The 27905-nt window shown below is 47.8% G+C and overlaps 2 protein-coding genes across 7 annotated transcripts; one reads left to right on the top strand and one right to left on the bottom strand.

The window, feature by feature from the left end:
* Positions 1-298: 298 nt before the first annotated feature.
* PHC1 (polyhomeotic homolog 1) lies at positions 299-19898 on the top strand. 5 transcript variants are annotated; one of them, XM_030465209.1, is made up of 15 exons: positions 299-341; positions 4864-5020; positions 5635-5745; positions 7080-7157; positions 7917-8066; positions 9056-9211; positions 10338-10836; positions 11142-11899; positions 13982-14129; positions 14230-14438; positions 15034-15148; positions 15737-15845; positions 16483-16633; positions 17222-17453; positions 17778-18800. In XM_030465209.1, the coding sequence occupies exons 2-15, from the start codon at positions 4907-4909 to the stop codon at positions 17930-17932; spliced, it is 2985 nt and encodes a 994-aa protein (XP_030321069.1). In that variant the 5' UTR covers positions 299-341; positions 4864-4906; the 3' UTR covers positions 17933-18800. The 5 variants fall into 5 exon arrangements, with proteins under 5 accessions (XP_030321069.1, XP_030321061.1, XP_030321051.1 ...); XM_030465201.1 differs by lacking the exon at positions 299-341 and adding an exon at positions 521-597; XM_030465191.1 differs by lacking the exon at positions 299-341 and adding an exon at positions 663-1026 and having other exon boundaries at positions 17778-19898.
* Positions 19899-20312: 414 nt separating this feature from the next.
* Positions 20313-25840, bottom strand: M6PR (mannose-6-phosphate receptor, cation dependent). 2 transcript variants are annotated; one of them, XM_030465245.1, is made up of 7 exons: positions 25597-25840; positions 24172-24345; positions 23800-23972; positions 23605-23714; positions 23279-23409; positions 22631-22757; positions 20313-22064 (listed from the first exon to the last, which is right to left on the bottom strand). In XM_030465245.1, the coding sequence occupies exons 2-7, from the start codon at positions 24342-24344 to the stop codon at positions 21942-21944; spliced, it is 837 nt and encodes a 278-aa protein (XP_030321105.1). In that variant the 5' UTR covers position 24345; positions 25597-25840; the 3' UTR covers positions 20313-21941. The 2 variants fall into 2 exon arrangements, with proteins under 2 accessions (XP_030321105.1, XP_030321097.1); XM_030465237.1 differs by having other exon boundaries at positions 25697-25810.
* Positions 25841-27905: the final 2065 nt, after the last annotated feature.

Below are 27905 nucleotides of genomic sequence, written 5' to 3'. Positions count from 1 at the left end.
CAGGCCCCGGCTGCCGTCACCAGGGCAACGGCAAGCGGCGCCGGGGGATGAGGATCACGTGCCCGGAAGCGCCTCGAGGGAGGAAGTGACGGAGGGGCGGGGAGCCCCAGAGGCCCAGATTAAAAAAAAAAATAATAAAAAAATTAAAAAAAAAAACCCAAATCAAACAAAAAACCCAAAAAAACCGGGGGGGGGAAAGAGAAGGTGGGGGGGAAGGGGCGGAACCATTCAGGAGCTCGGCGCCCGCGCGTGGTCCCCGCTCCGCTCGGCAGTGCCGGGCCCCCCCGGGGCCGCCCCGCGAGGCTACGGCCGGGCCCGGGCCCGCCGGGAGCCCTCCCGAGGTAACGCCCTCGGCTCCGGCCCGCCCTCCCTCAGCACCGGGCCCCCGGGCGCCGCCCCGCCCCGCCGCTCCCGGCCGGGGCTCGGCCTGGCTGCCCGCGCTCGGGGGGCGTGTCAGGCGGCGGCGGTCCGGGGGCTTCGGTAGCGCCGGCAGCGCGGGTCCCTCGGGCGGGCCGCGGGGAGCTCCCGGCGGGGCGGGCTTTGGCGCCGCCTCCGCTGCTGCGGGAGCGGAGCGGGGCAGTGCCGCGGCGGCTGCAGGTGAGGCCGGGCCCGGGGCGCGGGCGGCCGCGGCGGGGAGAGTTCCCTGTGGCCGGGGCGGGCTGGAAGTTGACAGCGGCGGCGGAGCAGCCATTGTCTGCCCGGGCCGGCCCCGGGAGCAGCGGCCAGGAACAACTTCCCCCTCGCAGCCCCGCTCCCGCCTCCTGGGCAGCCGCCGCTCCCACCGCCAGTGGCCGGGCGTGAAATACGCGCCTTTCTTTGCCTCCCCGCGGCGGGCATCCTGCGGCGGATCCCCGCCTCCCGCCGCGGCGGAGCCGCTGCACGGTACAGAAGTGCTGCGGGCAGAGGGGCAGGGCGCACACGGGCTCCCGCACTGTCTCTCTCAGCTTAACTTTGCTGCCGGAGTTGCCGCCGGCTCCCCACGCCCCTCCAGCCCCGTTCCCGGGCTCCTGCGTCCCCGCCGGCCGGGTGAGGAGGGCGGCGAGGGAAGGCGGGCGGCGGGGCGGGAACCGGGTGTTGCGGGGGTGTCCTGCGGTGCCGGAGAGTCCCGGGAGAGCATCCCGGAGCGGAGTGTCCCGGCAGCTTCACGGCTCTGCTTGTGGAGCTTGGAGGCTGGCCTGTAGGGAGCTGCAGTCGCAGACCGTCTGCTGCGGTCCCGCTTGGCGATTTTTCACCGTAAAACCTGTGCACGTTTTTTGCCGAGTTTCTCGAGGATGGAACGACAAAACCAGTTAGGAGGTTAGAAAATGTGCTGCGGTCAGCAGCCACGTACCAGGGGGGAATGGACGGGGTGAGTGAGTAGAACTTTTCTACCTCCTGCTTAATGTTCAGGGGCTGCAGGAGGTGTTCGCCCTGTCCCTTCTGCTCTTGCGCTTGAGAAAGGTGAGGAACTTGCAGACGGGGCACCTGTGGTGGTTTTGGTGTGTGCTGAGATCAGCAGTGCGGGTTGGGCTCTCGATGGGCCTGTGTTTTCATGCTTGTACTGCTCTGTGAGTTAGTTTTCCTCCTCCTTCCTTTTTGCTGTGCTGTTATTCCTGCCATGGTGTTAACATGCCTTTTATTCCTCTGTGCCTGCCTTTTGGGGTGGAATTGTATGTTAGGCTTAATCCAATTTAGCTGTTGTTCAAATGTTAATTTTCTAGCAAGGACCATATTGTTGCCCTGCGTTAGTGTTGTGTGGGTTTGGTTTTTTGTTGTTTTAAAACTTGGCATCTACTGATTACATTTGCAAGGTGAGCTGGTTAACTTAGTCTTTCCGAAAACTTACTTTTGATAGGTTATCCATCTCATGGAGCAGCCAGCTCAATCAGGAGATCTGACAGCCTAGTAAGATCACTAGACTTCTTAAGAGGATAGTGCTGGAAAATAGGCTTGAAGGAGGGGAGAGAGTGAAGAATTTGTGCTGTTTTGTGTGGAAATCGCCTGTGTTTGGATCAGATTAGACTACATCCTTAAGTGAACTTGCCTGGGGGAAGGCTGTGCCTTTTCACCTTTGTATTTGGAAAGGGTTTTGCTGAATGCTATGCGTGACTTAAAATTCTTACTACTCTTCTCCACAGGGAAAATATTTTTCTCCATTCCTGTCCCCAAAAAGCCTTTTGCCCAAACAGAAACCTAAAGTTATTGATGCCTCCTAAAGGTAGGATTCTGTTTATACTAGGGCCTGATTTTAAGAAGGTTCCAGCAATGCTGCTGTTTACTGAGGAAACAGCACAAAATCAGAAGCCAGGTTTCTCCTTGTGGTGCAGCTTTCAGGGGCAAGAATGTGCTGCCCCCAGTGAAGGTGAATCTTAGTTACCTTCTTCTCTCTCACAATGGCACTTGTAGTATCACAAGCAACCTAATTCAGTGTACTAATCTGGTAGAAAATGATGTTTAAGCTTTTTGCAAAGCTAACAAATTGATCTAGTGAGAATCAGAAGCAAGGTCACTTCTGGAAGGAACCTGCACAGGGAGGCTGAGGTTGGGCGAGAGAATAGAAATTGTTTCCTAATGGTAGCTGAACTTCTAGAGCTTGGTATATTGTATGTAGCTTTACTGTGACTTGCATTTTAGTCCCATTTGAAGTATTTAATTTATCGGCCATGGTTTCTTTCTTTCAAAAAGTCTGTATTCTCTCCCTTCTCAATTTATTTCTTTTCAGGCTTCATTTACTTTTTGTGGTGCTGTCCCCTGAGGAAGATCTTTAGGACAAGTGTCTTCTCCAGAGCTTTTATGTTCTTGATAGGCATTTTGACCAGTTGTTTCTAGCTGTAATGGAGCTGTGCCTGAAAACAGCTGTGGTCAGATAGAATTGTAGAATGGTTTTGGTTGGAAGGAACCTTAAAGATTCTAATTCCCCCTACATGGGCAGGGACACCTCCCGCTAGACCAGGTTGCCCAAAGCCCCATTTGATCTGATATTGAACACTTCCAGGGGTGGGGCATCCACAGCTTCTCTGGGCAACCTGTTCCAGCATCTCACCACCCTCACAGTGAGGAATTCCTTCCTATAATCTAAATCTACTCTCTTCCAGCTTAAAGCCATTCTCCCTCATCTTGTCACTACATGGCCTTGTTAAAGGGCCCTCCCACAGCCCCTTAAGGTACTGGGAGGCTTCTCTAAGGTTTCTCCAGAGCCTTCTCTTCTCCAGGCTGAACAACCCCAGCCCTCAGCCTGTCTTCACAAGACAGGTGCTTCAGCCCTTTGATCATCTTTGTGGCCCTCCCCTGAGCTCGCTCCAACAGTTCTATGTCCTTCTTAAGTTGAGACTATGGCTGCAGAACTGGACACAGCACTCCAGGTGGGGTGTCAGGAGAGCAGAGTAGAGGGGAAAATCACCTCGAGGGTCAGCTGAAGAGAAGATGAAGAGAAGATGATGGCTTCAGGGCAGAATTACTGACAGCCACTGCTGAAGCAGTCCAGGAAGCTGGTGTTGGATTGTTATCGGGGAGATGCCTGGGCAGGACCTGAGGGCACAGGTAAAGATGCATAGGGAAGCCAGGGTTGGAGCAGCAGCTTGCTGTTTATCAGTTATAGAATTTGGCAGATTTTGAGGAGCAGATTCAGAGAGGCAGTTCCCAGATTTAGCCAGCCACCCTTTGCAGTGCTAATGCTGCTGCCCTACTTTAAAAAGTTGTCTGCTTGAGATTATTGTTGCACTTCCTTTTCTGCTGCACTGCTCTTTTTGTTTGTGCACCTAGAAGAAGTTGTCTTTGGTGAAGGATTTGAACCTCAAAATCTTTGGACTTGGAAAGGTCTAGATACAAGGGCTGTGCCTGTGCTGTGGGATCCTGGAAACCTAGGGGTCTTCTGTAGGGTTCTCTCAGGTAGGTTGCATGTGAGCTAGCTGGTGTGTTGGAAACAAACAGGCTGTCAGTCACTGAGACTATTGGAAGGTTTGTTTATTTCTTTTTTCAATCTTGCATTGGATGATAGTCTTCTTAAAAGACATCTTTTAAGTGGAATTATGTTGAATAAATCTAATCACTTCAGTTCTGACTCTAACTTCTCGTACCTGTGTAGCCAATGTTTCTTGCTTCTGGAAACTCATTCCAATATGTTACTCTTTGCTAAGCACTCTATTCAATCTTGCTTCTCTTCCTCTTGGCTGATGAAAGCCTTCTCCAGTCCCCTTTCTCAGTCCTGTGGTTGGTTGCAGTTTATCTTTCCAATGCTGGAAGATCCCTCATGACCTCTTTAGCAGCTTTCCCCTCACAGGAATTGCCAGTGAACCATTCATCCACTCTTCCTGAAAGCAACTCGCCACCACACATCCCAGCTTCTTCTAGTCAAGGTCTTGAGGATAAACCAGAAAAACAAGGGGACTCAATGGATGTATCTTCAGTCTTGACAGTGGAGTGGTGATACAGTTACACCTCCTGTAGGACTGCAGGAAGAAGGGATCAAAAATTGCCAAAGTGCAGGGGGAGACAGGGAGCACAGTGTAGTTTGCATCAGTTCATTAGCTTTGAAGGAGAAGTGATTAGGTCTGTAACCAAATGTTAGTTGGAATGAGCTGCATCTGCTCCTTCACTCTGCTGCCTTTTTAAGAGTTCAGGATGCTGTCGCTTTCAACTGTAGCACAGCAATAAAAATCAGAATGCATGTGTTACATTTCTGACTGTGGTGATAAAAGGTTAAATTCGTGAGTATAATTTCTGGGTGTTTTCAGAACCTCAGCATCATTGGTCCCCTGTGAAATAGGAAAGCTGTGCAAGGAGCCTGGTATTGGGATACTTCAGAAAAAAAAAGCTGAGTAATGCAGTGAAATACAGTTTGGTTCTTTCTCTAGCCTGACTTAGTTTCCAATTCTCTTGATGTAGATCTGGAGTCCGTTTCAGTCTGAGCTCCTGGGATCCTGTCACCATGGAGACCGAAAGTGAGCAGAACTCCAGCTCCACCAGTGGGAGCTCCAGTTCTGGAGGAAGCACCCGTCCTCAAATATCTCAAATGTCTCTCTATGAGCGACAGGCTGTGCAGGTGAGATGTGGTTATGTACCAGCATAGGGTGTGCATCAATGGAAGGTGGTGATGAGCACCTTTGTGTTCCTCTGAGCTGCTGTGTGTTGAGGTGGGGGCATGCTTGAAGGACTGTCATGTTTTCAGATTTAGAAATTCTTTTGCTAGGCTTGATTTTCAGTTCCTGTAGCCTGATACTCTGCTTCATGTTTTATAGGTTAATCCTCCAGTGGCCAGTGTCTTAGATTTATTCCTTGCTGTGATCCAATAGATTGCTGTTCTAAATCAAGCCATTCAATGTATCATCCCACTTTTTCGATGTAGTGTATATCCTCCATATACATGCTACACTGGACTATTTGTCTGCCTGCACAAGTGTGCATGTTTCCAAATTCCTGGAGGTTATTACAGTATTGCAAGGGTGCTTCCTGATATCCTAGAATACACCTGTGATTCAATCTGCTACCAAATTTGAAGTTGTAGTATGTGTTTTGATGTGCTAATCCTGTGACTTGGGTTTGTGGGGTCTAGGGGTGATCCCATTGGGGTGGCTGTTATTTATTTCTTCATTTTTCTCTCTAGTTGCATTTCAGAGGCACACTATTATTGACTGTTGAGGTTTCCTCTTTCTCTAGGCCCTGCAGGCACTCCAGAGGCAGCCCAATGCAGCCCAGTACTTTCATCAGTTCATGCTCCAGCAGCAGCTTAGCAGTGCTCAGCTCCACAGCCTGGCTGCTGTCCAGCAGGTGAGTTGCCAAGGGGCAGAAGGAGAGGAATTGGATCATTCTCTGAGGAAGAGCCAGAGTTTTTCTCATTATTCAGTGACGTGTGCTGAGGTCATCCTGATGCATTGACGCAAAATGAGACCCCAAACACATTTCTTAAAGCTAATGCAAACAGCTAGTAAACTGCAAGCCTAATGCAAAGATTCATTTGTTTTTCAGGTACAGATCAGGGAAAGATGAAGTTTGGCATCCCCATGAGGAAATGTATACTTTGTAGGCCTATGACTAACCCTCACACCTTCTTTAAATGAAAGACAGGTGGTTAAATCAGCAGTGGATGCTGTAGTATTTAAAAACTGTTATAAAGTGGATCAGGGATTGTTACTTCTCTGAGAATAAACATGGTCTTGTGTGTATGAAATTTCAGACAGTATCCTCTGATTTTTCTATCTTGAAACTTAGTAGCCCTTGTTTTCTTTACCAGTTGCTAGCCAGAGGGATCTGGTATAGATCTTGTCCAGGAGGGTGTTTCTTTAATTAAGATAGCGTTTATAGAAATCAAGATATTTTATGATGTGTAATTGTGGAGTGTGTTTTTTTCTTTAGCAGTTTTGCTTATCTACCAGAATTTATCATCAGCAGAAGATGGATTATGTGTGAAGTGATTACAGTACTGTCTGTGTAACAGTATCGGTAGCTGTTGTCCTTGGCTGTTAGGCCAGGATTTAATTGTTCTCAAAATCCTTACCTGCAGTTTTGTAGCCTAGAGGGAATAGAATCTTCTCACCAGTTTTGCACAGTTCTTAGTTATAAAACTAGCTAGGGTCATACAATAGCATTCCCATGGGATGATAGAGGGGAAATAAAACATCAAACCATATTTATGTTCCTCCATGCACTGGTTGTACATCTGAAATCTGTTACTTGGATTGCTATCATTGCAATGCTACTGAACTGCCTAACTAGACCAGCAAATTGCTAATATTGCAGGTAATGTCTGGGTGTTAGCAGCAGATCACATCTTCAGGATGAAAGGGTTGCAGTTTGTAGTGTGGGGTAAGAGCAGGGTATATACCCATCTGTGGAAGGACTGGATGTCACGCACTGTGAGGGGCTGTTATCCACTGCCTTGGGTAGTGTATAGGACTGAACTGTCTGGGAAGGGGATGTGCCTTGCTGGGGTGGTGCACCTGGTTTGTAGGGCACAACAGAGAGTTGTGTGGCTAGATTGTGCTCCTGGTCTTAGGAATGGGAGAAGATGATGGTGGGACTTGGTGTTCTGACAAAGCTAAATATCTGGGCTGGATCAAAAAGTTTGTTCCAGGTACTCATTACTCTGTCAATCTCTCTTTCAGGCTACAATTGCAGCCAGTAGACAGGCCAGCTCCCCCAACACCAGCACCCCACAACAGACCACCACCACCCAGGCCTCTGTAAGTAACTGCTCCCTCACACCCAGATCAAAAGTCTCCCTACCACCTCCTGCCTTGTTATTTCTCCTCTCTGTCTTTTAGGAAGGCTATCAGACAGGAAAACAACTTCTAAGAATGCTGGGAATCCACAAAGTGCAGGCACCTTTGAGGATTTGGGGTGCTATAATTTTTGTTGGGGTTTCAAGGAGACCAGAGAAGGTTTCTGAGTGGGAGTGACCTTTAGCTGGGGAGAGAGACATTCATCTCTCTTCACTGAGGGAATACAGTGTTATGGATTAGAAAAGGATCAGGACTGCTAAGAAGGAAGAGTCATGAGCAGCTTGACAGGGAATGCTCTTTTTTTTCTCGAGCAGAGTAGTAGTTGGTTGAATGAGAGGACATCTGGTTTTCTAGGGAGTATCGATTTGTTCAGAGAGTAGTAGAACTGGTATGGTAGAGCTTGCTTTGTGAGTTTTTTCTCCTCTGCTTGGGAGCATCGAGAAAATGATGTGTTTCTTTTGGATCTCTTAGTGCATGATAGCAACATGATAGCAACAACACTCACTCAGGCTCAGCATACAGCTGAGATTAGGATCCAGGGCTTTGGCTGGTTTAGATTGTGTAACTTCTAAGACAAACCCTCTTAAGACAAGAAATTTTTTTCATTTTGATCTCCTGTGGGATGCAGGAAAAAACTGTAAAATGTCTGTTCTGTTTGTACCCCAATGACTTTGCCTCCGTCTGTTCATAATTGTTTTGGGGCTTTTTCTATGTTTTAAGATCAACCTAGCCACCACGTCAGCTGCTCAGCTGATCAGTCGGTCACAGAGTGTGAGTTCCCCCAGCGCTACAACCCTGACGCAGTCTGTGCTTCTTGGAAATACCACCTCACCACCTCTCAATCAGTCACAGGCCCAAATGTATCTCCGGGTAAGAGCTGTTTACACAAAATGTGCCCTGACTATGAACCTCACTTCCTAGCCACTTCAGTATTTCATTGTTTGGGATGATAAAGCACTTTTGGAATAACACAAGGTTTAAGAATGATGCACTATATTTTAAATTCAGATGGGGAAGCTCTTGTCCCTGAAACCACAAATTTAACTCTGATCTCACCTGTCGAGGACAAGTGAGCTTTGAATTCTGTGCTTCAGGTGTGATTGTTGAGAATCATGTTTGTGTCTGCTCTGCATAGATGTTAAAGGTCCCATGGCACTTCTTACTAGAAGTAAGAATTTCACATGTAGAAGTATTTCACATGTAAATGTGAAACAATGTCCTAGACTTGAATATAGCTCAGAGAAATAAAGCTACTGTGTTGATTCGATGCTGGAACAGATACACGGTAAATTACTCTCTTCTACCTCTGCTGAGCTCAGGGATGTAAATCAGAAATCAGGCAAGTCTAGAAACATGAATCAACATGAACAAATATGTCATCCTTTTAATCACTTTGAAGTGCTGGTAAATAGAAAACATTATGCTTGACTATATAGTCAGTCTGGGGTTTCATTACCTAGTTGAAAAATATTTTCTGTGTCTCAGTTGACTTTAGATACAGGTTGTAATCTTCTTTTCAAACAACCCTGGTCTTGGATGTATGTCTTTTATCACTGTTTCTCAATCTGTCCCAGATATACATCTGAAAATTCAGTGATGCCCCAGTCTTTTAGCCAGCGTTCAGCAGACTGTGGGAGCTGGCCGAGGCCCATGTTTGATAGAAGAGTGTTTCCATAGGAAACTGTTCCCAGTTTCCTGTTCCTGAGGGTTACGTTCAGTGCAGGGAGGGTTGGGGGTTTTGCAATGTGAGACATTGCAGCCCAGTGTTGCTTTGTAATCTGTTTGCTTGTGGTTCGCTCTTTCTTTCTGTCTTCCCCTCCTTTCCTTCCATTCCACATCACCTGACCCTCCCTCAACAGCCACAGCTGGGGAACCTGCTGCAGGTAAACCGGACCTTGGGCCGCAATGTGCCTCTTGCCTCCCAACTCATCCTGATGCCCAACGGGGCTGTGGCTGCTGTCCAGCAGGAGGTACCACCCACTCAGTCTCCTGGGGTCCATGCAGACACAGACCAGGTCAGTGACACCCTCTCTCAAAATCCTCTCATTCCCCTGCTTTCCATCTCCCCACACGGTGGTCTTTGTCTCCACACATCCCTGTATAGCAGATTAGCTCTATTTTATTTCCAACCTGTGCCCTTGTGCAGGCAGAAGATTTTGTTCTCTCTTTCCACCTTTTTTACGTGTTTGCTTTTTGCCTCTGGAGACGGGATATGTTTCTGCTTAAAATTTCCGAGGTGAGTCACAGGCTGGATCAGTCACATCTTCACAGTTTCTCGCTTGTCCTTCTGTGACAAGAATTGTTGAAGTTCTGTGTCCAATTTTCAGTCACTCTGCAATGAAGAGTCTTTGCCTGTGGTAGTATTCCTTCACGCAATTGTTTTGTTGTTGTAAAGATTCCAAAGATCAAACAGGCCACAAGGTCTTAGCTCCTGCATTTATCCCTAAGCAACTCTTCAGATCAGACAGCTGCCATGGCTTCCCTTGTTCTGTCCTAGTGATTCTTGGCATTTCCAGTTACTTCATATTTTTCTTTTCTTAAGCATTTGCTTTGAATGAAAGTCAGCCGTGATGAAACTTGAAGTTTTACAACACTGTATTTGGAGGAGAAGGATGAGTAAACACAGAGGATGGCACTACCAAAGCGCAGGGAAACTGGTGAAATCAGAAGAGCTGCAGGCCAGGAGTAGATCTGTGGGCCTGCTGAGTGAAAAGCCCTGCACATGGAGAATGAGGCAGGTGGCAAAAAAATTGAGAAGGAATTACTGGTCTTCAAAGGAGGTTTTAAGTGCTTTTAAAACCATGCTAAACTGGGTCCTAGCAGTGCAATGGCACAGCAGGCATGTCTGGAAGTTGTCCTGTGCCTCAGAGAATCAGTGTCCTCATGTGCTGTTTAGAAAGTGCCACGAGATCTTTAACTTCCATCAGAGATGGGGCAGGAGGGGGTTCAGGATAACATGTTTCCTGGGGAGGTCCATGCCTGAGCTTTGCCCTGCAGTGTTAGCCAGCTCCCCATGAGAGACTCGAGGCATCAACTTAGCCTACATCCCAGTAGAGCATGTTGCTTGTGCATTCTGTGCCAAACTTCCAGCAAGTAATTGATGTAAAGCAAACTGATTTTGTTTTGTGTCTGTGTTTCTAGGTGCAGAACCTGGCTGTGAGGAGCCAGCAGACCTCAGCCACCAATGCCCAGCTCCAAAGCTCTGCTCAGAAGGCATCTCTGCCAGGCAGCTCCCAGGCTTCAGGCTTGCCACAGCCCACCAGCACGGGCCAGACCTTGTCGGTGGCTCAGACCTCCTCCGGCAGTGCAGGCCAGTCCCTCAACTTGAGCCAGGGGGCAGCAGGCAGCAATAGTGTCTCTGGGGGTGTGGTGGCAAGTGGTGGGAGCCAGACCTCAACGGGATTGAGCCAGACCTCATCTGCAGGCGCTGCTGGCAGTTGCCAAAGGAAGGGCACAGGAGTGGTTCAGCCTTTACCCATAGCAGCTGCTCAGGCCGTGACTGTCAGCCAGGGAAGCCAGACAGAGGCAGATAATGTAGCCACAAAGAAGGGTGAAACAGACAGCAGCGGGCAGCAAACGGTGGGCATGAACCTGACCAGGACTGCTACACCTGCACCCAGCCAGACACTGATCAGCTCAGGTATGTGCAGACCTTTTCCTTCTCTACAATCCCACTGGGCTTTCATAAGAGTCAATTTGAAAGCCCAGCTGTGAGAGGTTTCCCAAAATGTCTCTCAGACTCTGGAGGCTTTTCTCTAGGGGTTATTTCTCCTTATTAGCAAGAGAAGTTAATTTAGTCTCTCATGTCCTCTGCTAGTAATCTGTCAGTCATTATGGAACTTAATGACTCAAACCTGTGCAGTGACTGCCTGCCTTTTTGTTGTTGTTGTTCCCAGTTGCGGTGTTGCTGACTTTTGTGCTCTTCTCTTTTTCCACCCTGTGTAGCCACATACACCCAGATCCAGCCACACTCCCTGATCCAGCAGCAGCAGCAGATCCACCTGCAGAAGCAGGTGGTTATCCAGCAGCAGATCGCCATTCATCACCAGCAGCAGTTCCAGCACCGCCAGTCCCAGCTCCTCCACACAGCCACCCATCTTCAGCTGGCTCAACAGCAACAACAGCAGCAAGCACCATCTCTGACCCAGCAGCAGCATCAGGCCCAACCTTCACAGCAGCAGGCTCCACCTCAAAACCAGCAGCAGGCTCAGACCATCGTGGTGCAACCTATGCTGCAGTCCCAGCCGCAGCCTGTGCAGCTCCAGGACAGTCATTGCCAGTCAGCAACCAAGTCACCGGTTCCAATTCAGTCAAAATCTCTTGTCACCTCCATCAAACCACCTCAGCTTGGACCTACCAAAATGTCAGCATCACAGCAGCCTCCACCACACATCCCAGTGCAGGTGGTAGGTACTCGGCAGCAGGGCTCAGGCCAAGCCCAAGCACTGGGTTTGGCTCAGATTGCTGCAGCAGTGCCAACATCCCGGGGAATGCCAGCTGTGGTCCAGCCTGTTTCCCAAGCCCATGCTGCTTCTCCATCATCATCATCAGCTCCAGCATCCTCACAGGAAGCTCCTCCTCTCAACACAGGGGTGAATTTGGCACAAGTTCAAGGCACAGCCCACATGGTGAAGAGCCCAGCCTCCTCTCCAGTTGTGGCTCAGATGCCAGCAGCATTCTACATGCAGTCTGTCCAGCTGCCAGTAAGTGATAACATTGAGAAGAGTAGCATATGGATTCTCTTTGTTCATTCCTAGGACACCAATCACAGTCCAGGCCCAGGTCAGTGGGATGGGAAAGCAGTTTGGGTAAAGGGGTAGGGAGACTTTTTCCTCTCAAAAAAACTAATACAGTCCAACCCTTAGAGTTAGTGACTACAAGCATTGCTCTTCTATGCTGTCATTCAAAGGCTTGCATGAAGTAAAATAGGTGATGCTCAGACCCTGTCCTTGTGGGGTAGATGTCCACATCACATGCTAAATCTCACATTTAACAATGTGGTGGGTTGACCTTGGCTGGCTGCTGGTGACCACTAAGCCACTCTATCACTCCCCATTCAAAACAGGAGAGGGAGGATAAAATACAGCAAAAAGCTCATGAGTGGGGATAAGGACAAGGAGATCACTTGCCAGTTACCATCACGGGCAAAACAAACTCAGTTTAAGGAAATGAATTTAATTTTTTGCCAATTAATCAGAGTAGGATACTGAGAAGAACAATTCTTAAAAACACCTACTCCCTTCTTCACAGGCTCAACTTCCCTCATGACTCTTCTACTTTCTCTCTGAGTGATGCAGGAGGATGGGGAATGGGAGTTCTGGTCAGTCATAATATCTGGTCTCTGATGCTTCTTCCTCCTCATGCTGTTCCCTTGCTGCAGCTTGGTTTTCCTCCCACGGGAGACAGTTCTCCATGAACTTCTCCAAGGTGGGTCCTTCCCACAGGCTGCAGTTCTTCATGAGCTGCTTCAGCATGGGTCCATCCTACGGGGTGCAGTCCTTCAGAAAAAGACAGCTCCAGTGTAGGTCTCCCGTGGGTTCCCAAGTCCTGCCAGGAGCCTGCTCTGGCATGGGGCTTCCTAAAAAGTTACAACCTCCTTTGGAAGTGCACCTGGTCTGGTGTGAGGTCATCCATGGTAGGTGGATATCTGCTCCACTGTGGACCTCTGGTCTGCAGGACAGCCTGCCTCACCATGGTCTTCACCATGGGCTGTAGGGGGGAATCTCTGCTTCAACACCTGGACCACATCCTCCCTCTCCTTCACTGACCTTGGTGCCTGCAGGGCTTTTTTTCTCACATGTTGTCACTGCTCTCTCCTGGCTATCATAAAGGTGCTACCAGTGTTGTGTGTGGACCTTGGCCAGTGGTAGGTCTGGCTTGGAGGTGGCTGGAACTGGCTCTACTGGATGTGGGGGAAGCTCCTGGTGTTTTCTCACAGGATTCACCTCTGCAACCCCCCTGCTACCAAAACCTTGCTATGCAAGCCCAATACAAACAATAATTGGCCTCTTTCTCGGGGGAGAGATGAGAGCTGAGTGGGCCATGAAGACTGAACTCCCCTCTCCTCACTAGGTGTGGATACCCCTGGGTCAAAGACCCCTTGGTATGTGGTACCAGCCATTGACTCTATGCCTTAGAGGAACCCCTAGTAACGTGATATGCAGAGGAAACCAAAGATGTCTCATATTCTACAGGCCTCATGGTGCTGCTGTGAATTGTCCAGCTAGAGCCTGCTTAACTCCCTGGGACAGCAGCACTTTGCCAGTTCAGATAGCCTCAGCCAGCTGCCGAGACTGTTTCTAAACTCTGGCTGCTTCTTTGAGAAGGTTTCACAGGATTTGTCTGATTTCTGGATAATCTTCTCTTATCCAATATACATCCCCTACACTTTTGCTTCTCCTTCATTGAAACTGATCTGATTTAGTGAAAATCCTGTTTGGAAACTGCTGGGTAACTGCCATTCCATTTTTTTCTTCTTGGAATAATCCTTAGAGGTTCACAATGTGCTTTGCTATTATATCAATGTATCAATGTACGTAACATGAAATGGGATACCAGGTCCTAGTCTCAGTGATATGCTAATTAGTCTTCTGAAGTGTTGCTCCCTGATAAGCAAATGTTCTTAAGTGGAGGTATGTACTGTGAGAGAGCTAAGGGCATCTCTAGAAGGAACCAGGCTGGAAATGAAGTACAGTGGAGCAAGATGCATTTTCCTTTTGCCTTCAGTCTGTCTTGTTCTTTGCTTTGGAGCTGTCTCCCTGCTTACCTGTTCTTTATTCACACAGGGCAAGTCTCAGACCTTAGCAGTAAAGCGTAAGGCAGAATCAGAGGAGGAGAAAGAGGAATCACCCAGTGTCACTGCAGTCGTGCCTGTCAGGTCCTCTCCTGTGACAGACAGCCCCAAAAACATGGAGGAGAAGAGTGGCCTTGGAGGTGAGGTACAAAGGAGGAGCTCTGCTAATGATGTGATCTTGTATTCCATGTGAAAAAGATGAAGCAAAGGCAACTGACTCTTGTGCTGTTAACTTTGCAGATAAATCTGATCCTGCTGCCATTGGAGCTTCAAATACAACCTCAAGTGAAGCAACATCAGTCACTCCCACCTCTGCTCCCACCCCAAATCTGGCAATGGTGTCACGACAGATGGGAGACTCCAAACCTCCCCAAGCCATTGTCAAGCCCCAGATCCTCACACACATCATTGAAGGCTTTGTCATCCAGGAAGGAGCAGAGCCCTTTCCGGTAGGGATTATCTGCTGTAGGGGAAGGAGGTGTAGCACTCTCTTGTGAGGATGGTGGATGTCCATCTCTGGGCAGGAGTTTCTTTCCTGATATTCCAACTCATCAGGTTTAGCCTGAGACATAACATAAAAGAGGGAGTAAAGTGTCATGCATGAAACAAGGCATTAAGTGATGGCATTAAAGAGAATGGGTTAGAAGGAGTAAACCGACTTGATGGGAACTGTTTTCTCCAGTAGTCCCCAAAGCAATAGCTTAGGCAGGAAAGGTTCTTCTCTCTGTTTTTTTTTTATTTTTTTAGTGAGGGAAGGATGCACTGTGTTTTGAATAAGCAGCAAGTGAAGTTAAAGCAAATAAGGGAAAATGCAGTTACATGGGACTGCAGGATATTCAAGGCAGCCAGTGCTTGGTTATCTTTGAATGAATCACCAAGCGTGTGAGTCAGGAAGGAGTAATAACTTTGTTCAGCATCCCTGCTTCTCTAGTAGGCAGAGAGACTCTTCTGATCTGTAATGAAGTTTGAGCAGCATATACTTGGCAGAGGTGCTGGACATAGAGAAACCTTTTCTAATGGTTTCAACACTCTCTTCCTGTCCAGGTGGGTTGTTCTCAGCTGCTGAAAGAATCTGAGAAACCGCTACAGGGAGAGGCTCCTTCTGGCCCAAGTGAAAACCTGTCCAGCAATTCTCCAGGAGAGGACAGTGCTTCTGTTGGTGAGTTTCAGCACCAGGAGGCCTAGCTCGTGTTTCAGAAAGTTTCTGGTCTGTATTACTGATATCTGACACTTTATTACTTACTGACTCTACATTACGGACTTGCCTTCCTGCTAACTCCTTGGAGGCTCAAGCTATGGACCTAGGATCTCGTTTTCTTGATTGCCTCAGGTCAATACTTTTTGTTAATATGATCTAACACACCCTGTGCCAGTAGTAAGCAGGAGAATTTGAACTGTACCTGCCTCTAATGGCTGAAGGCTGTGAAAGGTGTGTGGACACAGCAGAGAGTGATGGAGATTTCCCCCACAGCCTTGTAAGGTATGAGGGTTATGCTATTTTTCCTTTGTTCAGTGAAAAACACTACTGTCAGGGAGAAAGAAACTTCTCTGTTCAATATCCTGGGGTCCTAATTAGTGAAAATTCTGACTCTTTTCTCAGTGTCTTCCCCAAGCTAACTGCTAAGAAGATTCAGTAGAGAATAGTGCTTGGAATCTCTTGGCTCAGAGGAGGAGCAGTGGAATGCAGAGTCATTGTGTGTAATTTGGTTCATGTCATCAACTGGTGTGTATCTCTGTTTCTCACTAGAGCTTGATAAGAAGGCAAACTTGCTCAAGTGTGAATACTGTGGGAAGTATGCTCCAGCAACCCAGTTCCGTGGCTCCAAGAGATTTTGTTCCATGACTTGTGCTAAAAGGTAACAGCAAGACATAATGTTCCTTTTCTCTGACTATACATTCTCTGGAAGTGGACATGCGCCCCTTTCTCATTGTGTACAACACTTCAGTACATCTGGCCCTTCCTCCATGGAATGCACTGTCCACAGCAGTCCTTGAGGACTCTAAATGATTTGTGAATGCTTCTAGGTCTGAAGATGTGACTTTGGTGTTGTGTGTAAACAGGATTTCTGACTTAGTCAGAAAATGAAATGGGAAGGGGGAGTTCTTTTGATTCCCAAAAACCTCTCTTCAGTCAATTGTACATTTGACTGACTAAACAAATGCATACTGGTAGCTGTCTGCTGCATTGGCAAAGACATGAAGGAGCACCAGGAAAAAAAGCCTGGAGAAAAGTTAGGCTATTTATTGCTACCTCCTGTTGATAGCAGCGTGCTTGTTATGGGTCTTTTTTCCCTTAGGGGAATGACTTAATTGACCCTTTAGATGTTAAATCAAGACTCTGATGTCCAAATACTGCTTGTGTCAGAAGTCTGGACTGGTTCCTTCTAAGGGCAAGTCTTAGAAGGAGGAACCGAACTTGGTGATGAAAAGGAGAAGCAGTAGGTTCAGATAGCTGCTGTTTTCTAACTGCTGCTCTGCTTCTGCTTACTTGAGGTACAATGTCAGCTGCAGTCATCAGTTTCGGATGCAGAGAAAGAAGATGAAGGAGTTCCAGGAAGCGAACTACGCGCGAGTGCGCCGGCGGGGACCGCGGCGCAGCAGCTCTGAAATCGCCCGAACAAAGATCCAGGGCAAGCGCCACAGGGTAAGGATGTAGCCCTGTCTGCCTTTGCCAAGGCAGGTCTCAGTGTAAAAATTTGTTACTGCTGGATGTACCCATGTTATCACAGCGTACAGGACACGCTAAGTGCATACTGACATAGGTGCTACACACGGCACAGTGAGCTGTTCTGGTTGCTCATCAACTGCAAAAAGTGGAATCACATTTGTACTTGTTCTGGTCACTTTGTGTTTGATCCCACTTGTATCTTGGAGGTCTCAGTGAGTGGAATCAGCTGACAGCCTTGGTAGAAAACAAAATTTTCCCATTTGATTTGGTTCTTCCGCATGAGTTATTTCAGTCAGATTACAGAAGAACTGAATAAGCTTCACAGCTGATGTGAGGAAGAGGAATGGACTGGCAGAGGATTAGGAGAGGGAAGATGAAGGGTGGAAAGAGTCAATTCTCCCTTTTCTGGCATCAGGGAGCTCTTGTGTCAGCTGCCTCATGACCAACAGCCTGAGACAGTTGTCCCAGAAGTTAGACAACATCTTCTGTTCCCAGTGTCTTGTTTTGCTCCTAGGAATTGTGATTTTTTTTTTATAACACTTTTTTTTTTCTTTGGGCTTGTAGGGCCAGGAGGACTCAAGTCGAGGCTCTGATAACTCCAGTTATGATGAAGCTTTGTCCCCTACATCTCCAGGACCCCTGTCAGTAAGGGCCAGTCATGGAGAGAGGGACATGGCAAACTCCAGTATTGCCCCACCTACTCCAGACCTACATGGTATCAACCCAGTCTTCCTGTCCAGCAATCCCAGTCGTTGGAGTGTGGAAGAAGTGTATGAGTTCATTGCATCACTGCAAGGTGAAATAAAGATCCTCTTCTGCTCTTCTGTGATCGAGTAGCACAGGGAAATTTCTAGGCTCTCTTTGTGGAAAGAAAGCTGTGTCCGTGGTGCCTAGTGCTTTTATTTTGTGTTTCTGAATTGGAGTAGGTCATACAGATGGATGAGTTGTACTTTTCAAGTAGCCTGTGTCCTCAGGCAGACTGTGAAGTTCAGTGGGAAGGGGATTTGGTTAGACTCCTACCTAGCTTTCTGTACCTGCTAGAGGTCCAGAGAGCAGGAATGAGGGGAGTGCCCAGGCTACATCTGTTTCTTACTGGGTTTTTTATTTGTTTGTTTCACAGGGTGCCAGGAGATTGCTGAGGAGTTTCGGTCACAGGAAATTGATGGCCAGGCCCTTTTGCTCTTGAAGGAGGAACACCTCATGAGTGCTATGAACATCAAGCTGGGACCAGCTCTCAAGATCTGTGCCAAGATCAATGTTTTAAAAGAGACCTAACAGCTCTGAAGCCAGAGGTCTCTCCTACTCTTACCCCAGGGCAGCTGCCAGCTTTGGAGCATTCTGCTGGGGTGGGAAAGAATGGGACAGTCTCCTGTGGTCTTGTATTCAAGAAGAATGAGAAGGAATTGAACTGAGTGAAACTGCCATGCACAAGCCCTTTTCTTGGTCTCTTAATGGTGCTACAAGGGGAATACTCCCACCTGGGGCCTTGAAACATCTTTCTTCTTCCTATATTTTGAATATACCTCTCCCAAATACCACATAAAGATGGGAAGAGGACCTCTTTCTGTCTTAGCAGACTTCTGAAAGGGAACTGCCTTTGCCCCTTTTTGCTTCAGCAGGTCTGCTAGATGTTGGTTTTGAATCTTGCTGTGCCAGAACTTTAGACATAGTAAGAGCTGGCCCCACACAGACATTGAGAACAGCTGTGCTTGAGGCATTTAGGAAGGGGAACTAGCAAATTCCAAGTAACAGAGGTAGAAGAAGAATTTGAGCAAAAGGGGCTGCTGCTGTTCCAGTCTTAAGAAAAAGACCTAGGCTGTTGATGAACTAGGTTTAATAGCCATTCCAGCATGCATACCAAACTTGAAGGCCCGCGGCAATAGGAGCTGCCTTAGCTTTACTATCTCGTGTAGAGATCTGGTGAAGACAAAGTGTTGTGGCAGCTATTCACTACAGATGCTCCTCTCTGAACAAGTCAGAGGAGGATTTCTCCTGAGTACTTATGACAAGGTGATGGAAAAATCTAAGGGAGGGGGGGATGCCTTACATTAGGGAGCCCTGCAGCACTAGGTTTGTCTCCTCATTGTGCTAGGGCATAATTTACAGATCCAAAGCAGTCTCCAGAAGCACCAAGGCTCTTCATAACGTGCTGGGGTTTTGGTTTTGACTATTTTTTTTTGTTCTTATATCAATTTGTATTATTTTTGTGTCTTGTCTTAATTATCCTCAGGAGAGCTTATGGGACAAAGTTTAAGGTGGCAGGATTGTATTGCTTGCCTCAGGCTCTTTTTGTTTGTTGGTGTAAAACAAGTGTTTCTCAATTAAAAAAACAAACAAACAACACCCTTCAACAATTAATCTGTTAATGCTACTTCTCCTTTCTAAGGTGTAGAATTATGCTGTAGGCTGTGTCCTTCCCTTTCAGCCTCTCCACATTTGGGTTTGTTTCATTAAGGACCAAATGTGGTATTCTGAATTATTGTAACCCAGTTGCCAAAGGTGAAAACCTGGGCAGAGTTCTTCCAGAAGCACCTCTGCTACAAAACAAAAACAGGCTATAAAACCTGAAAGAATTACACAAAGTATGAAGAGTTAAATGCTCCTAGAGTCACATACCTGAAAGCAAGATGATTTTATAAACCATGTGTCTCAGATTTTCTGGTTTCAGAACTTTCATGTGAATATTTGAGTGAAACTTCAGACTGTTCTGTATGGAAAGTACTTACTGTTGTTGGAAAGCTGTAGCGGCATGGGAAGAGGCCTAATGGGATAGGTAGGAAAACATTAGCAATCTTTGGTATGGGTTTTTTATTCACCTATGTTAGAAAAAGGGAAAGTGCTTAGAACATGGATAAAATTGTGGCAGCAGCTTCCTAATATTACTGTTGAATCTCACTTCAATGACATCTTTGGTCCAGTAAAAGAAGACTTCTCAGACTTCTTGAATGAAAAGAGGTTTCCCAAGGGATGCTGCCCATGGTTGCACCTTGATAACAGTATTTGCTCTGGTGTAATTGGGGGGCAGGTAAGGGGGAGGTTCAGACCTTGACAGCAAGCAGCTGCGGAAAGCTGCCCTCAAAGCATTTTATTCACAGCAGGCTGGGTGTGATAAAACTCCTGTTTAATTTGAGCCTTGGCAATGTAGGCAAGCAGCTACCCCGCCTACATTACTGGCTACTTCTGAGGAACGAATTTTATTTCAGTCAAATGGCAAGGCTTTATTTCTTCATTTCATGTTAAATGTTCTTAATAAAAAAAAATGCTTGTTCAGGCTTTGCAGGTCTGGCTGCTTTTTAACCCTCCTCCCCAACCTGAACATTAACCTAATGTTTGAAAAGTACAACCTTTATCAAAGTTATTACTGAATTTTTATTGTTGTGGAAAAGTACACAGTATAGAAAATTCCCATCCATAACTACCTGAGTTTGTTTTAAAGTTTGTTTTGAAAGATATGTATATCCCTCCCTCTTAAGCCCAAGGGGAACTGCACTGATACAAGGTGGCAGCAAAAAACATACTAACAAGAGATCCACTCCTGGCAAGAGTAGTTCAGGCACAAGGAACACACTAAGGACCTTTCATCTTTTGGTAAGTAAGAAAGTTCCTATTACATTAGCACAACACTTCACCAGGTTTTTTTGTCATTTTATTTTTGAAAGTTGTGTTTTGTACAAAAAAAAATTACCTTAAACACCACCATGAAAAACAGTAACAACAGACTTGGTGACTTCCTATTTTTCCCATGTTATGAGAAAGATTGAGACTGTAACAAAAGTCAAAGAAAGCAGGAATTGTTGATCCACTCCAAACCCAGCAAGAAAGTAGGTCCATCCCTTTTCCCTCAATGTCACTGTTAAGACTGCTTTGGCAGTATTAAAAATACACAAACCTTGTCTATACTCTGCTGTTAACAGTAGTGGCTTGCTTATTATTCACAGTCTCTGCCCTCCAGACTGAGGGCAGGTCTTTGCCAGTCTACAACAGGGCAAAATGGGATTGCTTAGAGTCTAGCCCCTCACATAAAAGCAATTAGGAGTCAAGGTGCCAAGTACCCAAAGGTTCCCAGAAAGTCTTACAACTCGACTGTACCTGCTTTTCACCAGGGCCCCAGGATGTGGGCTGTCTCACTCCCAGCCAGTAGCAGTATGTGAGTATCCTCTGTACAGGGCAAGTGTCTTGGTGACTGGTCAGCACTATGCTAAAGGGAAAGTAGTTCATGAAAGCTAACCCTGAAAGCACAAGAGTCCTTTATGCAGTTTTTAACATGTTAGCATTCTTGTCTTTGGCTTCTACAGTTCCTTTTTTATTAAAGTAAATTCTGGTAGCTTCATGGGAAAGCCCTCTGCCAAACAAGCAATGTGAAATCACCATGCTGACTGTGACTGAGCTGTATGAGCAGTCAACTTGGGAAGCTTGTAACAGCTCTAGTGGCAGCTACCTGTCTCAATTTGCCTTGACCTCTGTTTCAGTTTCAGCAAATGCTCTCTTTACTTAGCAGCACATTATTTCCTTTTGCTTCTTAACGACTGAGAAGACTTGAGAGTATTTTGACTGAACTGGAAAGTCACAAGACTATTTAGCTCCTATGGTTTTTTAGCATTGCCCCTCTCCAGTCTGAGAGGGTGGCATGCATCCCTTTACATCTATTGATGGAAACTGGTGCGTAGTCTTCAATATATTGCCATTAGGAAAAGAAAAGACTGCAGAGGTGCTAATGCCAACTCAGTCCCCACGGAGTCTGGCATAGAGCACTCTGTGCAGGTTGTGCTGGCAGAAATAGCACATAACAGTGCAGAAGCTAGAAAAGCTAAAAAAAAAAAAAATTGTGATTAAGGAAAAATAATTCCAGTGTGTTACAGATCCTGTAAACCCTAGGGGTGGGGGGGAAGACACAAAAGACCTCTCCTACATCCTCAGCTGTTTTAACCCATGGCCGCCTTTTCCCTCCCCTTTCTGCACACATCCATGGCCCTTTATTTCCTTTCACTGATTAATCTCCTATTTCTGCTCAGTGCTGAATGTTCATATTGCTTTCTTGCTGTCTTCCACTCAGCTCTCAGCAGATTTTTTTCCCTCCCTGGTTCTGTTGCCTTTTTAAAAACCTAAACCAGTATTCTATTCTTAAGACGTGCCATCAGTCACTAGTGGTGTGTGCACCCACGGCACTTGGTGCACCAGAGACAGCGAAAGCAAATAGTGTAAAGAAAATCAGAAGTGAGAGAAGGAGAACTGGCTGGGAGGCACCGGGGAGGTAGGGAGAAGAGAACTCCATCTTGAAAGCCTATCACATTGGTAGCAAGTGGTCATCCCGTTCTTCTGACTCCTCACCCAGCTGGTCATCACCCACACCACGGTACGCGGCTGGTGCGTTTCGAGGCTTCGATCGGCAGACAAAGTCACAGCCATCCTAAAAGCAGAGGATATTGCACTGAAATCAGACTGTGGGCAATCAATTCAGCATCCAAAGTAAAGCAACTTCTGTGATTTCTCTTGCGTAGGGATTATGCCCATCCCTGTGCTATCTGGGACAGGTATCCAAAACTTGTCTTGGCAAGAGATGCACACATGCAAACATCCTACTCAGTCCTGAAAGCTCTGGGCATGCTGATTAACACTATGCAGCAATATGAGGCTGAAACAAGCATGAAGGGTAAATGGCACTGCCTATGGCGACCAAAGAAGGGCTTCAGGGAGTCATACATGAACATTTCACAGTCCCCTGCTTAACATTCCTACCTGAAAAATGTTAGTCACTATGTGTGTGTTCTAGTCTGTTACATAGCAATTCCAGGATACTGTCTCAGCAAGGATTCAAAAACAAAGTACTAAAAAACCCCCAATCCAGATATCCTCCTCTTCTGCCTCAAGGTACAGTAACCTGGTAGGACTACCCAAGAGACACAGCCTGTGAATACAAGGCAGATGCCATTTTCTCCTGTCCTAACATGGGAATATAAAGGGCTTTTCACTTACCGCCACCAAATTGCCCAGATCTTGCCAGAAGGCAAAGTGGGGAAACTGCTCCATGCCCTTTGCTCCCACTACAAGGCGCTGGTAGAGGAACCCACCAATGATGTAGACTGCAATCAGTGCAGCAAACCTGGAGGCCAAAATTAAATACAAGAGCTGAGGAAAAATCCTTTAGACAATCTTTTCCAAGCCAGCTACTTGCATCAGATTGGAACCGGAGCCAGTAGCTAAGCACCACTCAGGAACAGACCAGAAAAGGTCCCCAGAATATTGATCTGCTAATATAAAACTTTCAAGAATATTACACAAAGTAGTGTCTATTAGCACAAATACAGAAAATTAGTCAAGGCTCTTGGTCTGAATTTCCAGGTCTGGCAAAGAATTGTTGTACAGTTTCAGAAAGTCATATCTTCTATGTTTCAGTGCTCTTGACTGTAAACTCTGTAGGAGGAAGTCTACAGGGAGCAGAGCAGCTCTGCAGCACCAAGCTTTGAGCAAGAGTTTTCATCCAACCAGCTCATAGGCACAGTAACATCTAACGGTGGCTGTGGATAGATATACTACAATTATCAAGTCTAAATATAGCATTTGCCGTGTTTCCAAACATAAAGGATTACAGTTCAGGCACAAAAGGCTCTTCCAAAGACTCACGTGATCAGTAGAATGGAGCCAACACTGAGGTGGGAATCCTCAGCTGGACAAGCCACACTGCTGTCCATCTCAAAGAGGTAGAAACACTCCTGCTCCTTTTCCCTCTCTTCTGAAATAATGTTGAATGAACTCTGCAATTTGGGAAAAAATAAGTCACATGAAAATATGACCAGGTGTGCTGAACTTCACATGACAGATTTATCAGTGTTGGCAGAGGTAGGCAACAGATACTGGCGGTCAGAAAAAAAACCCTGTGGCCCCCTCAAAGCCATTCTGCTTATAAATAACTGTGCTCCTGCTCCTCTCCCTTCTTTCGTGTCACTCACCGCTGTAACTCCCCGCTTGCAAGAAATCATTATCACAGCTCTTCTCTTCTCACCACTGCAATGTGTGCCATATGAATCACCTCCTTTATAAATCAGCATGATCCAATCACCTGCCAAGATGCAAACAATACCGGCTGCAAGTCCAGATCAGGAGGTGAAAGGACATTCCTGAATAAGGATTAAGTGGAAACTTACTTCCATTGAAGACCTGTGTTTCATTGATTCTTCCTACCACTGTGCTCTTCCCACTCTGTCTATCTGTTTGCACCAGGCCACCAAAATCACGGGCAGTGCTGTTGACCTCCCTGCACACCCTAAATTGGTAGACATAGCTCTCTGTTTTGTCTTTCTCCGCAGTCACATTAAACCTGCAGCAGGGAAGAGGACATAACAGAAAACTCATAGGAATACAAAGAACAGTGCTCAGAGCAGCAGAGATCTAAAAGCCAATCACAGCCGACACTAATGGGGGATTCCATTCTGCAGTTTGGCCACAAATCTTCCCCTCCCTTTGCAATGAGGGATGGGACCACTCAACCCAGAGGCCTGCAGGGTGTGGTACTGTACCTTAATTGGCTCAGGGGCTCTAGTTTCTTCAGCAGAGCTCTTTCCCTTTGTGACTCACTGCCCTCCTCACCAACCACATCACAGGTCCTCTCATTCAGCTGTTCAGCCCACACAACAACAGCCAAGGCCATGAAGATTACCAGCACAGCAGAGGTATGGCAAGGTGATGACATCCTGGGCACACACCACAGAGAACACAGAGGATTAACTTTTCAGCCTCCTGCAAACCAACTTTAGGGTCACAGAGTCAATGATTGGCCACTTCCTCAGTGCTGACTGCAAAAATAAGTAGAAATCTCAAAATCTCCCCAAGTTCCAAAGAGGTGAGAAATGTCTTGCATAGTATAAGACAATTCACTTGGGCTGACATTAGAAATTTTGCCTCAGGACCACAAAAAGTTTTGCTGCTGGACATAGTAATTAGCATTGATTCAACCAGAGCAGAGCCCAGCAGGCTGAACCTTGAATAAGCTTCAGGCATAAGCCATCGCTTGTAACTGCATTGCACTGAGAAGCCAGTCAGCAGGAAATGATTTACCAGGCCCCTAATCACTCTCCTTTGCAGCTCTCATGTGTAGAGCTTGCAGGGAAGAACCACTGTGATTAGGGAGGCTCTGTCTGCTCAAGGGCCTTAACAATTATGTTATCTTTGACCACTACTTGGCTGAGATGTGAAAGCGTTTAGTAACGCTAATATGCAACTTCACAGACGGTCTTCTGTTTGCACGGGAGAAGCAGGAAAAGAGGAAACTGAGACGTCCTATGCAAGATCCAGCAGAAGAGGCAGTAATGAAGATAACCACGAAATCGAGACGACTTTGTTTTCAGGTTCTGGCTAGAATCACGTATGAAACATCCTGTGACTGCAGCACCCTGAAACAGCGGTGCAACAGATTCCCCTCTGCTTCTCTCACCGCAAATTTCAGTCAAGCTCCAGGTGCTGGGGAAAGCACCAGGCAGACCCGCGGTGAAAGGAGCATTGGGCCCGGCCGGGCAGGCAGCCGGCGAGAGGGGCGGCCCGGCCCGTCCCATTGGGCTGAACCTCCTGACCACCCCCAGCCCCTACCGAGCCATCGCGACATCTCCCGCCTGCACAGCTCTGACTGCCACACAGGAGGTGAGATGCGCTGGAAGCCCGTGACACACAACTCGTGACTCGTCCCTCACCAGGCCGAAAGCGGAACCGTGCCCCTAGCACCAGACACGGCTCCTCCGGACAGCACACTCAGGCTGAGGCAAACAGCGACGGGACGCGGCTGCCGCCTTCCCCGCCGCCGCTGCAGAAGCCGCTGTGCCGGTGCTGAGCCGCCCGCCCGGGGCTGAGCGCAGTGCCCGACCCGCTCTCCCCCGCCGCTTTCCATCTTCCACCCCCCACCACAGCACCGCCTCCCCGGCCGCAGCCCGCACCGCCGCCGCCGCCCCCACCTGCTGCCGCCCCGGCCCGGCCCTGCCCGCCGCACCGCCCGGCCTCCACCCGCCGGGCACAGGCACGGCCGCTTCTACGGAAGAGCGATCATCCACTCACGGGCATCCCATGCTGCGCGCCTGGCGGCGGCGGGGCGACCCGGAGACCGCAGCGGCGGAGGGCGCGGGCAGGCACCGAGCTCCTCAGCCGCCCCAGCCGCCTTCCCTCACCCACCCTGTGAGCCGGAAACAGGAAAGGCGCGGCGGAACCGGCGCTCTCCGCCAATGGGAACCCGGAAACCGCCGGAATCGCCGCGCCCACCATCTCGGTCCTCATCGAATGAGCAGCGGCGGTGCAAAGGGGCGGCCGCCCCGGGCTCCGAGGAGGCGGTGCCGGAGCCCTCCTCCTTCCTCTTCTCCTTCCAATGGGAGGCGAAAAGCTCTCCGGGACTCCGCCTTTCCTCTCTTCTCCTCCAATGAGGGATGATGGACCCGTAGGGACAGCGGGATCACCCCACCCACCGGCAGGGGCGGGAGCCGCTCGCCCAATACCGGAGAAACCCCGCCCTTCTCCCCGCCCTCCCGGTGACATCCCCCGTCCGTCTCCCGCAGCCCGTCCCGCTGGGCGGTGCTGCGGGACCTCGGTGAGGGCAGCGGCTCAGCCGAGGGCGCTGTAGCATCTTCCCCTTGAGGCACCGGCTCCTGCCGCCGGCCCCGGGGTGGGCTCGGATCCCCCCGCAGACAGGTGGCCGTGTTAGTGAAGGCGCAAGGGGCCACCCTCAGAGGGAAACGCGTGGCGGAGGAATTTGCAGAAATATCCGTTCGAAACATCAGTATGCGACTGGTTGTAGTCCAACACGAAGCAAACACTTAGGCTGGAACTTTCCAAACTTAGATTTATCAAAGATCACAATGATTGTAGTTAACAGTAGAAAGCAACAGCACTTGCAGGAGAACCAACAGCTCCTAGGTTTCCAAGACATGTACATGGACCAATTCCCAAATCCAGATTGCAATCCCACCCCTCTGCTGCACTGTTTGCAACAGAACCTTCGCATTTTCCATTACCTCAACCAACACCCACTCCCGTGTCACATTCTGCTTCTCCAGCACTTCACTGCTAACATACCTCTTGCCACACATCCCAAACCTAGAGTCGGCTGATCCTGCAGATCTCAGAGCAGCTCACAGCTACTGGTTGGCAGGAGTAGCTCTCATCTATGTCCAAACTCTTGTAAGAGCCAGGAGCATTTTTCCTCTGTTACTCCTTACAAAACTTATGTACCAGGCATGTGTGTGGTAATATATTGTCCACAAGACTTGACATCAAGCTAAGCATCCTCCTGGGCAATCTCTTTCCAAATGTATAGCCTGTCACCAGGATCAGGGCAAGCATCCCTGTCTTAGAACTAAAAATCGTGGCAAACTCCTTTGTTGACACTGTAAATGAATCTTACCAGTGAAGAAGATGTACAGCCTCATCCTGGAAATGTCTCCAGTCTGGGCGAGATCAGGATCTGGATCAGAACAAAAAGCAACTAAGAGGTTTCTCAAGATGCTGGAAACATTGGTGCTCCTCATCATTCCCATCAGTCATCAGTCTTCACTACCTCAGAGGAAAACTCCTTTCCTGTTTAGCCGGGGTAGAGCTAATTCTCCTCTTAATAGCTAGAACAGCACTATGTTTTGGACTTAGTGTGGAACTTGGTATGAGAAGAATGTTGTTAGTACACAGATGTTCTTAATTGTTGCTAAGAAATCAAGGCTTTTCAACTTCCCATGCTTTGCTAGGATGTGGGTGCAGAAGAAGCTGCATAGCCAGAGCAACAGGTTCAAACTGACCAATGGAATATTCCATATTCCATATCACGTTCGGTATTTAGATGAGAGCTGGCTGGGAAGTTCTCTCTCTTCAGGAGAAATAATATACTTATTATACTTTCAATATACTTACTGTATTTCAATTATTTTCCTTTTTTTTTTTTTTTTTTTTTTTCTCAACAAGTCTCTTTTTACTTTTACATTCCTGATTCTCTCCTCCATTCCCCAAGGGGTGTGAGGAGGGTGAGTCAAAACTGTGAGTACTATTCAACTATCTGCTGGGTTAAAACCACAACACTGTTATTGCCAGCCACAGAATGGCTGAACTTGGAAGGAATCTCTCAGGGTCATCTTGTCCAACCCCCTGCTCAGTCACAGCTACCTATAGCCAGTTGTCCAGGACTGTGTCCACACTGCTTTCCACAAAGGGGGACTCCACAACCTCGCTGGGCAACCAGTGCCAGATCAATTCTCACAGGACAAAGTGTTACCTGATGTTCAGAGGGAAC

This window comes from Calypte anna, chromosome 1 (genome assembly GCF_003957555.1).
Source record: "Calypte anna isolate BGI_N300 chromosome 1, bCalAnn1_v1.p, whole genome shotgun sequence".
In the NCBI taxonomy this organism is placed as follows: Eukaryota; Metazoa; Chordata; class Aves; order Apodiformes; family Trochilidae; genus Calypte; species Calypte anna.
The sequence above is the reverse complement of the archived record's forward strand: the minus strand, read 5'-3'. Positions and strand labels throughout refer to the sequence as shown.